The 15208-nt window shown below is 43.7% G+C and overlaps 1 protein-coding gene across 1 annotated transcript; it reads left to right on the top strand.

Annotated features, from left to right (window-relative positions):
• Positions 1 to 989: 989 nt before the first annotated feature.
• AAAS (aladin WD repeat nucleoporin) lies at positions 990 to 15055 on the top strand. The gene is made up of 16 exons (XM_079140884.1): positions 990 to 1252; positions 1889 to 2016; positions 4827 to 4882; positions 5444 to 5535; positions 5695 to 5741; positions 5993 to 6091; positions 6407 to 6550; positions 12563 to 12683; positions 13107 to 13231; positions 13379 to 13439; positions 13591 to 13681; positions 13873 to 13966; positions 14038 to 14105; positions 14345 to 14426; positions 14544 to 14628; positions 14741 to 15055. The coding sequence occupies exons 1-16, from the start codon at positions 1130 to 1132 to the stop codon at positions 14960 to 14962; spliced, it is 1638 nt and encodes a 545-aa protein (XP_078997010.1). The 5' UTR covers positions 990 to 1129; the 3' UTR covers positions 14963 to 15055.
• The last annotated feature ends 153 nt before the right edge of the window (positions 15056 to 15208 follow it).

Genomic DNA, 15208 nt, shown 5'->3' with positions numbered 1-15208 from the left:
GGTGCTTTGCCACTGGGCTATATCACCGGCCCTTTTATTTTTGGTACCAGGGATTGAACCCAGGGGTGCTTAACCACTAAGCCACATCCCCAGCACCATTTATTTTTATTTTGAGACAGGGTCTCACTAAATTTCCTAGGGCCTCGCTAAATTGCTAAGGCCGGCTTTGAATTTGCAATCCTCCTGCCTCAGCCTCCCGAGTCGCTGGGATTACAGGTATGCACTACCGTGCCTGGCTTCACTTTCATTCTTTTTTTTTTTTTTTTTTTTTTTTTTTTTATCTTTTCTAGATGTTGATAGACCTTTATTTTATTCATTTATTTTTTAGTATGCGGTGCTGAGGATCGAACCCAGTGCCTCACTTGTGCTAGGCAAGCGCTCTGCCACTGAGCCACAACCCCAGCCCCACTTTCATTCTTAAATCCGAGTGACTGGTTTGTGTACATCTAGGTTCAATCTCTCTGTGGCTCACTTTCCTCATGGTGGTATAAAAGCGCACCTCTTGAGGCTGTAAGGATTGTAAAAGTGCTTATGGTAATTTTACTGTTATCCAGGTGTCCCCACCTGCCTAACCCTCTGGATCCTGGGTTCCAGCCTATCTCCTGAGGTCTTCCCTGACTTTTCTTCCTTCTGGAGACTTTCCCTGATCTCTCCAGCCAGTTGCCTGTGACATGGTCTGTATTTGTGTCTGGGCGATCTACAGGCCTGGGAGGGTTTAATTAGGTACTTCCCTGTACATGGCTTATTTTGGGCTTTCTCAGCGCTGAGTGAGTGGGTGGGAGACTTGGGGAATTCGGAGTTGGAAAAAAAACAGTAGTCTTACAGGAAACAAAAAAATAACAAAACCACTTGGGTCCTTGAAGGTTGGCCCTACGTACATGTGCACGCTGCTACCCCTCCGGCCGCCAGGAGGCGCGCGAGAAAGCTCCGGAAGTCTGGATGAGACCGCTAACTGAGCCTTCTCCATGTTACTCTTCACTACACTTCCGTTGAGCTTCGCGTCGTCGTTTGTCCTGTGCGACTATCCGTCCACATACGAATCTAACCCGGGAACTGACTCGGAGGACCGCAGTCTGTGCAGTTACTTGTCCGGAGCTTCCCGACTTCTGACGTCCTCCAGACTGGCAAGATGTGCTCCCTGGGATTGTTTCCCCCGCCGCCGCCTCGGGGTCAAGTCACCCAATATGAGCACAATAACGAGCTGGTGACAGGCAATGACTATGAGAGCCCGCCTTCCGACTTCCGGGGCCAGGTAGCCTCGGCGTAGAGGGACCTGACCCACAGGCGTGGGGGCGGAGCAGGGAGAAGTTGGGGACCCGTGGGCTTGTGGCGGGGGACCGGGTCAGGAAACAGCCTGGTCGCTCGGGAGAGTTGTAGGACGGCAGTGTATTTTAGAGCTCATATTGGCTTATAAGAAATGCCAAGGAGTTGTGGGTGGCGTTAGACGGGTTGGGGAAAAAGAGGATGGATCTAGGACGTGTGAGGGTGCAGAACTATTAAAAAAAATAGAGGATAGTGTCTGGGAGAACTGGGAAAGCTTACTCCGGAACTTTTTTTTTTTTTTTTTTTTTTTTTTTTTTTTTTTTTTAGCGGAGTTCCTTGGAAGGAAAAGAAAGGGAAACATGTTTATCGAGTGTTTGTTAAGTAAGACGGAGGTTTTGAGTCAGGTATTTTCTAAAATGAACCCTGTGAAAAAGTCTTATAGTTTTACAGATAAGAGAGCTAAGATTTGCTTCTCTCTCACAAGTATTTACTTTGTGCAAATGGGAAGCAGGTCTCTGGAGGCTCTCGTGCTTAGCTCAGCCATGGGTTGGAGATGACAGGGAGTTCAGCAAAGATCTGGGGAAGAGTCTGACTCACTGTCAAACCCCTCACTTCCGGGCTATAGTGGATCGATCTTCCTATCCTCCAACCGAACAAGGAGCTACTAAAGACCCCTGGGAGGCTGGACCAAGGCACAAGAGCTGCCTTCATCCATCACCGGGAGCAAGTGTGGAAGAGGTGTATCAACATTTGGTGAGGCATGGCAATGGGTTACTTGGATCATGGTCTAAAGATCCTGGAGAAACTGAGGTTACTACTCCTTTGCCTTGAGCTCCTCTTCAAAAGGCTGTTTTATTCAGGCTCTCTCCATGAGAGCTGTCTATCCAAAAAAATTTTTTTTGAGGGGGGTACAGGGGAATGAACCCAGGAGTGCTTTACCACTGAGCTACACACTTAGCCCTTTTTTATTTTCAATTTTTTAAGATGTTGATAGACCTTTATTTTATTCATTTATTTATATGTAGTGCTGAGAATCAAACCCATGGCCTCACACATGCTAGGCAAGCCCTCTACCATTGAGCCACAACCACAGCCCCTTTATTCTCAATTTTGAGACAGTGTCTTGGTAAGTTGCTGAGGCTGACCTCACACTTGTGATCCTCCTGGTTCAGCCTCCTGCCTCAGCTTCTGGAGTCACGTGGACTACAGGCATGTGCCACTGTGCCTGGTTTGTATATCAAAGCATATCAAATTATTGGTCATTAATTGTGAAACACAAGGTTGTGTGACAGTGGTTCCATTTCACCTCTGTTGACTTGCTTTGCTTTGTGGTTTATGTGAACCTGCTCTCTTCTTCCCCCTCATGTTATTGTCACTTTTGAGCTTTTATCTGAAGCTCAGCAAGGTTAGATATAAGGTTGTATTGATTAATCTTATACATAAGTCATTCATTTTGTGTATGTAGGAGTGGTGCCACACAACCTGGGTTCAGTTTCTGACTGTGCTGTTGTTTAGCTGTGTGGCCTTGGGCAAGTTACTTCATTACTCTGTTCTTCATTTTCCTAATTTATGAAATGGAACTTGTCTTACAAGGTTGTAGTGGTGATTAAATGAGTTAACAGATGTAAAGTACTTACAGAACAAGGCCTAACACATATTAATCCCTTTAAGGATTAGCTGTCATCATCATCATCATCGTTACTATTATCATCTGCAGGGAAAAATCCTAGAAATTAAGTTGCTGGGTTCCAGAGTTATAGTCATTTATTTATTTTGTGAGCTATTATCTACTGAACAGTCCTCTATCAAAATTGTATACAGGGCTGGGGAGATAACGCCCCTGGTAGAGTGCTTGCCTCACAAGCACAGGGCCCTGAGTTTGATCCCCAGTACTGCAAAAAAAAAAAAAAAAATTGTATACATGTGTGGTTCTAGGAACAGCATATGAGTGCCTGATTCCCTACCTATGTGTTATTAAACTGTGATATTTGCTATTGCAGTTTAATTTGCATGTCTCTTTGTGTAAGTGAAGTTGAACATCAATTCACTGAGCCATTTGCTCCCAGGCTCTTTTTTGGCTTCTGCCTCTCTGGTTTTGCTTCTCATTCTTTTTTGTTTTCCTCACTTCCTGATGTCCCTTAAATGTTGATGTTGGGCTGGGGATATAGCTCAGTTGGTAGAGTGCTTGCCTTGCAAGCACAAGGCCCTGGTTCAATCCCCAGCACCGCAAAAAACAAACAACCAAACAAACAAAAAAAAACACAAAAAAGTTGATGTTCCTGGGACTGGACTTCAAATTGATGAGCACAGCTGGGTGTTCACTTGTTTGCCAAATAGTCCCATTTAGATACTCCATAGATGTTGCATGTTTAAATTCAGGGTCTCCATTTCGCTCTTCAATCATGCTTCTTCCCTGGGGTTTTTATTTCAAGGAATGACCATATTACTTATTTAGGAGCAGAAGATTTGAAGATAGTTTCTGGGGTAAATAGACAGTTGAATCCTTATTCTTCCAATTCCCACTTATGTCACCTTGATCATTTGTCTCCCCCATCCCTTATAGTGGGGTTGAACCCAGGGTCTCTCTACCACTGAGCTAGATCCCCAGCCCTTTTTGTTTTGAGATGAGGTCTCCTATATTGTTGAGGATGGCCTTGAACTTATGATGATCTTGCCTCAGCCTCTCGAACGGCTGGGATTACAGGCATGTGCTGTTGTCTGCCACCTTGATCATATTAGTCTCTTTACACTAATTTTTTTGCTTGTCTAAAATTTCAGTATTTACAGTACCTATTTTGTAGGGTTCTGATAATGGCCAAAGGAGATCACATGAAGCACATTATAAATATATTAACTGTTGTAATTACTGCTTGGTATTGCTGTTGAGTTATCTTTCCCTTACAATGCCTAATTATTTCTCAGATTTTCTGTATTCTATTTCCTAAGTCTGTCAAATCTGTCCCCTTTTCTGCGTCCCTACTGGTTCAGGCCACGTCATCTTTGTTTTGGAAAAGTCCTGAAGTAGCTTCATAAGTGATTCCTTTTTCTCCATTCTGGTTTCTTCTAATATCTTTCCACACTAATCTTTCTGAAATTGCTAATGGATCAGTTTATTCCTTAGCTTCAGATCCCTCCAGGGGTTCTTTTTCACTGTATGAAAGCAAATCCAGACTTCTTGACTTGCTTAGAAAGCCCCAAAGACCCCTGAACTTTAGCTGCCTCATCTGTATATGGGAAAAATACTATTTAGAAGATTAGTGTGATAGGTAAATGAAAGGACAAAACAAAGCGCCTGGTACGTAGTTGGCACTCAATGAGTGCCCTTCCTTTTTTTTTTTAATATTATTTTTGTACTTGTAGATGGATAATACCTTTATTTTATTTATTTATATGTGGTACTGAGGATTGAACCCAGGGCCTCACACATGCCAGGCAAATGCTCTACCACTGAGCCACAACCCAGCCCCCGCCCTTCCTTTTAATACATGGTTAGTGAATGAATGAAACTCATGGAGGGGTCTTGGGATCAGAGTAATCTGATTCATGGTTTCCTTTCTCATCAGGCGTGATGTGGGCCTTTTTGGGGTGCTGAATGAAATTGCAAACTCAGAGGAAGAAGGTAAGTGTCCCTCCAGCTTCCTCTAGTTTTGTGGTTGGTATCTCCAATCAGCCTATCTCCTCATATTCTTCTTGAGAGCTTGTTTGGAGGTTCTAGCAGGGGAACGCAGCTACTCGTATACCCTTGACCGAAGAATGGTCCTCCTCTATCAGGGAAGGTCGTCCTCTTTGACCGAGCGCGCAGCTTCGGGAGGGACGCACATGGAGCGGTGAGGGAGGAAGGGGACACCAGCGTAGCCAGCCAGATCAGCCGAATCAACCCTGGCGATCAATGTGGTGACAGATGTCGCAGCCAGATCGCCCTCACATCCCTCATATTCTTCTTGAACTCACCCCAGTACCCATTTGCCCAGCCTTTTTCCTGTTAGCCCCATTTTTCCTGTCATCTTTTCTCCCTTACCTACTACCCACATAACCCAGTATAGGTGTTCAGAGGGAGGTGTCTGGAGTACTGGGCAGATGGATCTAGGGTGTGCTTGTCCTTGCTTGTTCTCACCTAAGAGAGTACAGCCGAGTAAGTGCCCTGTGAATGTGTTATCAGAGTTGTTTCTCAATCCTACAGTTTTTGAATGGGTGAAGACAGCATCCAGTTGTGCCCTGGCACTCTGTCGATGGGCCTCCTCCCTCCATGGGTCCCTGTTCCCTCACCTGTCTGTAAGTTTGACTTCCTTTTGGCCCTCCCTGGGCACCATTCCTTCACCCTTTCCTATTCTTTGGGTGGGATCACTTCAGAGGGAAGAAGTGGTTCATTTACCCTGTGGGATGACTCCTTTTGTTCCAGTCTTCTTTTGTCTCTCTGCTTTGTTCTTACAGCTCAGGAGTGAAGATTTGATTGCTGAATTTGCCCAGGTCACAAATTGGTGAGTACACAAGCTCTGGGCCCTTGTGGGAGGAGGTGCTGAGCCTTGGAACTTCTTTTGGGGATAGGGAAGTCAAGGTGGAGACTCCTTCCATTCTTCTTGTGACTTCACCACATTTTTACTCTTCCTTCCTCCAAAAGAGGGAATAAAAAAAAAGTAAAGAACAACCATCTCTTCACATGGAAGGGAATCTGAGCTGCTGGGCTGGGGTGTGGGAAGAACAGATTTCAACTGTTCTCACTTCTACCCAGGTCCAACTGCTGCTTGAGGGTCTTTGCATGGCACCCTCATACCAACAAGTTTGCAGTGGCCCTGCAGGATGACACCATTCGTGTGTATAATGCCAACAGGTATATGTAGGTGTATGAGACTAGCTCTGACTTGTCACTCTCCCCTTCCTTCCAGTCTTGCTCCCAGGGGAGTCCTGCAGTTTTTGAGCCTGGTCCACAGGGTTCCTTCCAGAACTGGGTTCCAGGATGTTTCATAACTAGATGTGCCCTTTTTCTAGACCTAGCTTTTATCTTATCCCTCTGTCCCACAATATCCCTAATACTTCTGGGCCCTGGATGGATTAGCTTTCCTCTGTGATTTTCCCTCCTAAACTGCACTCAGGTCTCCTGAGTATTAATGTCCCTGCTTTGATTCAATCCCCTACTTCACTCCAGCACTATAATTCCCTCCCTGAAGCATCGACTACAACGAAATGTGGCAGCTCTGGCCTGGAAGCCCCTCAGTGCCTCTGTCTTGGCTGTGGCCTGCCAGAGCTGTATTCTCATATGGACTCTGGACCCCACTTCCTTGTCTACCCGGTGAGTCCTGGCAGCCTGCTTTGGCAATCTGTCTTAATTTGGCCATCCCAGGGCTAGTGGGTGGTGAGTTTTAGAAGTTCTTTGTCCTCAAAGTACTTCTCTGGGGTTTGATAGAAGAAGCAGATTTAAGGTCAGGATGTGCTAGGATTCTGTAATCTAGAGAAAGGGACAGAACTAGGGGTTCTGAGATCATATGAGAAGAATATATATATATGGGTAATGGAATGGAAAGACCTTCTCTTCTAAAGTATTGTTCAGATACATGTTTAAAGGAAAGTGGAAGAGAATGAGTACTGGTAAGTATAGAAACCAGTCACATTTGGAACTAGAATCCTCATGAGAACTAACTAAAAATAAAACCAAATACTTTTTTTTTAAATAGTTTTTGGTTGTCAATGCATCTTTTATTTTATTTATATGTGGCACTAAGTATCAAATCCAGGGCCTCACACATGCCAGGCAAGCAGTACCACTGACCACGACTCCAGCCCTCAAAAGCTTTTTTTTTTTTTTTTTTAATTATGATTAAAGAAAAAAACCTTTGACCAGGCTAATTAATAACAAAAGAAAATCAAAGTACGCTATTTTCAGGATTGGTGTATGCCTGTAGTCTCAGCTATTGAATAGGCTGAGGTGGGAGTACAGAAGTTTGAAATTAGCTTGGGCAATATAAAAAGACAAGACCCTGTCAAAAAAAAAAAAAAAGAGCGAACTGGGCAATATGGTGCATGCCTGTAATCCCAGCAACTTGGGAGTCTGAGGCAGGAGGATTGCAAGTTTAAAGTCAGCCTTAGCAATTCAGTGAGGCCCTGTCTCAAAATAGAAAGGGCTGGCTGGGGATGTAATTCAGTGGTTAAGCACCCCTGGGTTCATTTCCCAATACCAAATAAACAAATAAATAGACAAACAAAGAGGGAGAAAAAACAGATATGGAAGAAACAATTTTATGAAAATGTCTTGTACCTATTAAGACCAACAAATTGGAAAAATATAAGTGTTTTATTTCTAGTAAAATATGTTACCAAAGTGAATTGTAGAAGGAAAGGATAAAATCTACCACTAAAAAAGATCCTATACTGAGATGGTTTTATGAAAGTTATATTGAATTGTCTCAAGAATAATCTCTGTTATTTGAACTATTCTACATCAAAGAAAATTTTGGAAAACTTGATTGTATATGAGCATGTGGTACTGGGGATTGAACTCAGGGTACTTTACCATTGATCTATGCACTTGGCCAGTTAAAAAGTCTTTTTTATTTTGAGACAGCATCTCGCTAATTTGCTGAGGGTCTCACTAAATTGCTGAGGCTGGCCTGGAACTTGGAATCCTCCTGCCTCACCTCTAGAATCACTAGGATTACAGGCATGTACCAACAGTGTTCCACCAGTGTACCACTGGTTCCAGTTTCATTGATAACATCTTATGTTATTATGTTACATTTGTCAAAACTAAGAAATTGGGACTGGGGTTGTGGCTCAGTGGTAGAACATTTGCCTTGCATGCATGGGGTACTGGGTTTGATCCTCAGCACCACATAAATAAATAAAGTATTGTGTCCATCTACAACTAGAAAAAAAAAAAAAAAAAAAAAACCCTAAGAAACTTGTGTGTATTTATGAATATGTAACAACAAATCCCATCAGTGTATACAGCTATAATGCACCAATGAAAAATGTGGGAAGGAAAAAAAATCCCAGGCAACTGATATATGTACATTTTTTCTTTGTGGTGCTAGGGATCAAACCCATGGCCTTGTGCTTACAAGGCAAGCACTCTACCGACTGAGCTATCTCCCCAGCCCCTGTACATTGTTATTAACTAAAGTCCAGACATTATTTGATTTACCAGTTTCTCTGTTAATGCCATCTTTCTAATAAAGTTGCAGGATCCAGCCTATTTTTTTTTTTAAAGTTCATCATATCTCAAGCACATCCAGTTTGCTGTTTTTTTTTTTTTTTCCTTTTTATGTGGTGCTAAGGATCAAACCCAGTGCCTCACACGTGCTAGGCAAACATTCTACCATTGAGTCACAACTCCAGCCCCCTGACTAATTTTTTTGAAACTAATGTAATCCTATTGCCTACCTGACAATAGGTTGGATTTTTTTTTTTCCTTTCAACGCTGGGTTTTGAACCCAGAGCCTTGCACATACTAGGCAAATGTTCTACCTCTGAGCTACATCCCCAGCCCACAACCTGACAATTGGTAATACAAGAGAGGTCGACTTTTTTTTTTGGTACTGGGAATTGAACCCGTGGATACTTAACCATTGAGCTACATCCCAACCCTTTTTTTTTTTTTTTTTTTTTTGTGGTGCTGGGGATTGAATCCAGGGCCTTGTGCATAGGAGGCAGGCACTCTACCAGCTGAGCTATATCCCCAGCCCTCAACCCTTTTTTAAAAGGGTTTTATTTTTAGAGTCAGGGTCTCTCTGAGTTGCTTAGTGTCTTGCTAAGTTTCTGAGGTTGGCTTTGAATTCGTGATCAAGAGAGAAAATTTTTTTTTTTTTTTTTTTTTTTTTTTTTGCAGTGCTGGGGATTGAACCCAGGGCCTTGTGCTTGCAAGGCAAGCACTATACCAACTGAGCTATATCCCCAGCCCCAACAGAAAATATTTTAACATAATTTTTTGTTTGTTTGTTTTTTGTTTTCGTACTGGGAATTGAACCCAGGGGTGCTTTACCACTGAGCTACATCCCCAGTTCTTTTTATTTTTGAAAAATTTATTTTTACTATTTATTTATTTTTATTTTTTGCAGTGCTGGTGATTGAATCCAGCACTGGCACATTCCGCAAGTGCTATACCATTGAGCTACATCCCTAGTCCTTATTTTTTATTTTGAGACAGGGTCTTACTAAGTTACTGAGGTTGGCTTCAAAGTTGAGATCCTTCTGCCTCAACCTCCTTCCATAATTATTGGGATTACTGGTGTATGCCCCTGTGCCTGGCATATTTAGTATACTTCCAATTAGAATTCTGCTGGATCTTTGTTTTTGTGAATTGGACAAAATGATAATTAGAGTTCTTAAAGAATAAATGTGAAAGAATTACCATGAAATTTTCAAAAAGTTAAAATAGTGAGGGCGACTTGCCTTACCAGGTATTAAAGAGAAAGTTATTGGCATATAGAAAAACAAGGACTGGGAGTATAGTTCAGTGGTAGAGCACTTGCCTAGCATGCACGAAACTCTGGATTCAATCCCAGTGCTCAAAAAAAAAAAAAAAAAAAGAATAGATTGATGTAACAGAATAACATATAACATTCAGGAACAAATTTTAGGATATATGGAAGTTTAATGCATGATAAAGTTGGCTTTTCATTGCAATAAAATTTTAAGATTTTAAAAAATGACCTGAACTGGCCATGGTGGCACATGCCTGTAATCCCAGTGACTTGGAAGGCTGAGGCAGGAGGCTTTGCCCAGGGTAGGCTACTTAGTGAGACCCTGTCTCAATATTTTAAAAAAAGGGCTGGGATATGACTGAGTGTTAGATTGCCCCTGGGTTCAATCCCCAGTACCAATCAGTCAGTTAATTAAAATACAATTAAGGGTTGAAGTTCTAGCTCAGTGGTAGAGCACTGCCTACCACGTATGAGGCACTGGGCTTGATCCTCAGCACCGCATAAAAATAAATAAAATAAAGATCCATGGACAACTAAAAAATGTTTTAAAAAAATATAATTAAGACGTTTATCCGGGTATGGTGGTACCCGCCTGTAATCCCAGTGGCTCAGGAGGCTGAGGCAGGAGGATCATGAGTTCAAAGCCAGACTCAGCAACTTAACAAGGCACTAAGCAACTCAGTGAGACCCTGTCTCTAAATAAAGTACAAAATAGGACTGGGGATGTGGCTCAGTGATCGAGTACTCCTGAGTTCAATCCCTGGTACCAAAAAAAAAAAAAAAAAAAAAAAAAAAAAAGGAAGTTTAACCTTGTCACAAATGCTTGCATGGCATGTGTCTGTAATCACTGCACTCAGGAGATTGAGGCAAGAGGATCTTGAGTTCAAGTCTAATCTGTGCAAATTTTTTTTTTTTTCCTAGTAATGTTGGGGATTGAACCCAGGGCCTCATGCATGCTAGGCAAGTGTGCCACCATTGAGCTACATCCCCAGCCCTAACCTGGACAATTTAGCAAGACTCAATCTCAAGAAAGAAAAGAAAAGAAAAAATAAGAATTTTTGATCATATCCAGTTCTAGCAAGATTAGGAAAACAGATACTCTTATGTACAATTGGTGATAGCATATGTTGTATTATAAACTTTTCAGAAAATAATTGTTGGCATAATTATTTTTTAAAAGTTGTAACCTTTTTTTAATCCCCTGAATTCCAGTTTAATACTCAATTCTACACAAATGACATGAATACAAGAGATGTGGATGTAGAAAAAAATTTATTTGTGGTACTGGTGATGGAACCCAGGCATGCTCTATCACTGAGTTACCACCCCTTCCCTTTTTATATTTTATTTTGAAACAGAGTCTCACTAAGTTGCTGAGGCTGGCCTTGAATTTGCAATCCTCCTTGTCTCAGTCTCCCAAGTAGCTGAGATTACAGGTTTGCACCACTGCAGTAGGCTGGACTGAGAAAATATTTTATAGCATTGTTTATATTAACAAAAAATTCCAAACAATGAAATGTCCATTTGTAGAAACACTTCTAAACAAATTATAGTTGATGTATAAAGCAGAACCACTGCAAATAATGAGATAAAGCTCTATAAACTGATTAGAAAAGATAACTCTGAAATATTTATTTTTTTGTATTGGGGATTGAACTTGGGTGCTTTCACCACTGAGCTAAGTCCCCAGCAGCCCCCCCACCTTTTTTTTTTTTTTCCAATTTCAAGACAGGGTGTTGTTAATTTGCTGAGGCTGGCCTTGAACTTGCAATCCTTGTGGTAAAATCCCAGCCTTCTGAATCGCTGGGATTACAGGCATGTTCCACTGTGCCTGGCTGTTGTGCCTTATTTTATGTCTTTGGTACAAGAAATTGAACCTACAGGGGCTTTACTACTGAGCCATATCCCCAGCTCTTTTTACTTTTGAGATATGTTCCTGCTAAGTGGCTTAGGGCCAGACTAAATTGCTTAGGCTGGCCTCTAATTTGCAGTCCTCCTATAGCAGCCTCCCAAGCTGCTAGGATTATAAGTGTGCACTATCACACCCAGCTATGACTTATTTTAAAGTTGAAAATAATTGTACATCGGTGGCCTATGACCTCATTGGGATTAAAGGTGGAAAGAGTGGTATTCAAGTAGTAGCCTGTACCTGTCAGGTTGAATACATGGCTCTGGAAATACAAAGATGAATGATGGAAATCACGCCTGTAATCCCAGCAGCTAGGGAGACTAAGGCAAGAGAGTTGCAAGTTTGAAGCTATCCTCAGCAACTTCGTGACACTATCTCAAATGAAAAATAAAAAAGAGCTGGATATGTGGTTGAGTGGTAGAGAGTCCTTGGGTTTAATTCATAGTACCAAAAAAAAAGGACAGCAGGTGCCCTCAGTTATTTTCCAGCAGAAATCATCATGGTGCACAGAGGTGGGAGACATCCTGGCAAGGATAGGCAGAAAGGCAGTTTTGGATCTTTGGAGATTGGGAGGTAATTCTAAGAGAAGTGTTGGGACCTTGAGGTAATGTCATCAGTGATCCTAACCCTGGGCTGGATGGCCTGTGGGGATAGGGCTGTCTTTCAGCGGGGAGCATGCCACTCCCCAGGGTAGCTCTATCTGACTTTAAGGTCAGAAGTTGTCTCCTGGAGGTTGGGAGTGAAAGCTTACTTCTTTTCACCCTGGCCTTAACATTGCGCATCACCCGTACTGGTGGTGATTTCCTTCCTTCCTTTGCCTTTTTTTCCCTTTAACTTTCATGATGCTTTCTCCTTTCCCCAGCCTAGATTTGAGCTCAGAGGTTCTATTGAAATTGGTAGGTGTTAGGAAAATCAAGGGAATGGAACCATGGGACTTTCTTCCTATCTTCTGACTCCATACCTTCTGTTTTGGCAGGCCTTCTTCTGGATGTGCCCAGGTATTGTCTCATCCTGGACACACACCTGTCACCAGCTTGGCCTGGGCCCCAAGTGGGGGGCGTCTGCTCTCAGCCTCTCCTGTGGATGCTGCAATCCTGGTGAGTTGGCTCCTATTCTCCACCCAACCCCTGCTTATTTTTTTACCAGACTGAGGATGGAACCTAGGGCCTTACATATGCTAGGCAAATGCTGTACCACTGAGCCACATCCCCAGCCTTTTACCCCTCATGCCATCTCAGCCTCCCTTCTGACTTGAGGCAAGAGGGTTCTTTTCCTGATGTTGGAAAATATCATGTGGGAAGGAGTGGGGTCCTTGTCTAGTCTTCAACTTAGCCATGGAAGCAGCTTTACCACTGGTACCCTTCAGATCTAAAACTGTTTGCTTTCCATGTCCTCATGTTTAACAGTCCCTTTCCTGCTTCTTCCCCTTTCTGGTTTTTTGTACATTGAGGAGGTAGTCCACTGTAAGCTGATGGGGTACTTGAGTTTCTTTTGTCTCACTCTCCTGCTCCCTGACCTAGGTATGGGATGTTTCAACAGAGATCTGTGTTCCACTTCCATGGTTTCGAGGAGGTGGAGTTACCAACTTGTTGTGGTCCCCAGATGGCAGCAAAATCCTGGCTACCACTCCTTCAGCTGTCTTTCGGTATGAGGCGGAAGGGAAGGGGAAGGGCAAGGACCTAGAGAAAGACACTTGGTACTTGGAACCTGACCCTGGGACTGCCAGAGGGAAGTTGGTCCAGGTGTTGGAGCCTGGAGGCCCTAAGCTATAATTTATCTCTCTCTGGCTCAGAGTCTGGGAGGCCCAGATGTGGACTTGTGAGAGATGGCCCACTCTGTCAGGGCGCTGTCAGGTAAAGGGACTGTGATTCACAGAAGCTAGGGAGGTGGGATGTCCAGTAGGCCCCAGATTCCCCAAGCCTGGCTCCCTACCTCCACTACTTCTTTCCTTCCTACATCACTCTATAGATCTCCCTTCCCCTGCCTTTTGCCTCCTGATCCTAGACTGGCTGCTGGAGCCCAGATGGAAAACGACTGCTGTTCACTGTACTGGGGGAACCACTGATTTACTCCTTGTTATTCCCAGAACGCTGTGGTGAGTTAGGGTAACACTTCAGAATACAGACTATCTGGGACAATCAGAGGGAGGCAGTAACCTGTAGAATGGTAGTGTGAGGGATAAAGGGAAGTATAGAAGCTTAGACTTCAGAAGTATTAATGAGCTGACTGGGGACCAATGGGAGGGGTGTTTTTTGTACTTCTCAGAACCTTTCCCATTGTCCACAGGTGAGGGAAAGGGGTGTGTTGGAGGTGCAAAGTCAGCAACAATTGTGGCAGATTTGTCTGAAACAACCATACAGACACCAGATGGTGAGGAGAGGTGAGCTGAGTGTGGGAGGAAGGTGGCAGGGGCCACACTGAACACTCCTAACTTCCTGTCCTGGCCTGTAGGCTTGGGGGAGAGGCTCACTCCATGGTCTGGGACCCCAGCGGGGAGCGTCTGGCTGTGCTTATGAAAGGTGAGAGGCCAGGAGGTAGGGTTTTGCTCAGGTCACAAAGTTTTCCCCACTAATCAAGTGTCTCCAAGCCTGGAGTTCTCTACCCCTGCCCTGGAACTGAACTCTACTGTCTACTTAGAATTCCCCCTATCCATGGACCCATTTCTTTTGTGGTCCTAGGAAACAAACCCAGTACCTCATGCATGCTAGGCAAGCTCTGCTACTGAACTATATCCCAACACTGGACCCATTCCTTCTAGGAAACCCACGGGTACAGGATGGGAAACCAGTCATCCTCCTTTTTCGTACTCGAAATAGCCCTGTGTTTGAGCTGCTTCCCTGGTAAGTGCTGGGCAGGCCTTTAGGTCTGAGTTCCTGGCTACTTTCCCACACTAAGCCCACATTCCACTACAGACACTTCCCCCGGTTGCCTCTCACCTGTTCCTCTACTTCCCCTAGTGGCATTATCCAGGGTGAGCCAGGAGCCCAGGCCCAGCTCATCACTTTCCATCCTTCCTTCAACAAAGGGGCCCTGCTAAGTGTGGTGAGTGGGTCAGGCTGCTGAGATTTTGGGGATTGGGATAGAGAGCTGTGTGGCTCTGCCCTGAGGCTGCCTTGGGACCTAGGCCCTAATATTTTTTTCCTTACTCTTGCAGTGCTGGTCCACAGGCCGGATTGCCCATATCCCTCTGTACTTTGTCAATGCCCAGTTTCCACGTTTTAGTCCGGTGCTTGGCCGGACCCAAGAGCCCCCAGTTGGTGGAGGCTCTATTCATGATCTGCCACTATTTACAGAGACATCCCCAACCTCTGCCCCTTGGGACCCTCTTCCAGGGCCACCACCTCTTCAGCCCCACTCTCCTCATCCCCACCTTTAATTAAAATAGTTTGTTTTCCACTCAATTATCAGACTTTTTTTCTGTGGAATTGCAGTGGCACATACTTGGGGCAGGAGGCATGGATTTAGGAATAAAGTCCTGCTTTGTTGCTTTTTAACTACTACTTATGAATTGTCACTATTTAACCGTAGGAACTGGATGGTTTTTAAAATGATTTGAAAAAGCAAAACTGAGAAGTCAGTGTTGAGGAAAACATCTAGTATAAGGACTTGCACATATTAGATG

Source organism: Sciurus vulgaris (assembly GCF_902686455.1).
Source record: "Sciurus vulgaris genome assembly, chromosome: 5".
Lineage (NCBI taxonomy): Eukaryota > Metazoa > Chordata > Mammalia > Rodentia > Sciuridae > Sciurus > Sciurus vulgaris.
Note: the sequence above shows the minus strand (reverse complement) of the source record. Positions and strands in the feature narration are given on the sequence as shown.

Excerpts from the sequence above, each read along its gene's own strand:
- AAAS (XM_079140884.1), top strand. The coding sequence starts at position 1,130 with ATGTGCTCCCTGGGATTGTTTCCCCCGCCGCCGCCTCGGGGTCAAGTC. Across the intron at positions 2,017-4,826 it reads AAGAGGTGTATCAACATTTG|GCGTGATGTGGGCCTTTTTG; the intron begins GTGAGGCATGGC and ends CTTTCTCATCAG. Across the intron at positions 5,536-5,694 it reads CCCTGTTCCCTCACCTGTCT|CTCAGGAGTGAAGATTTGAT; the intron begins GTAAGTTTGACT and ends TTGTTCTTACAG.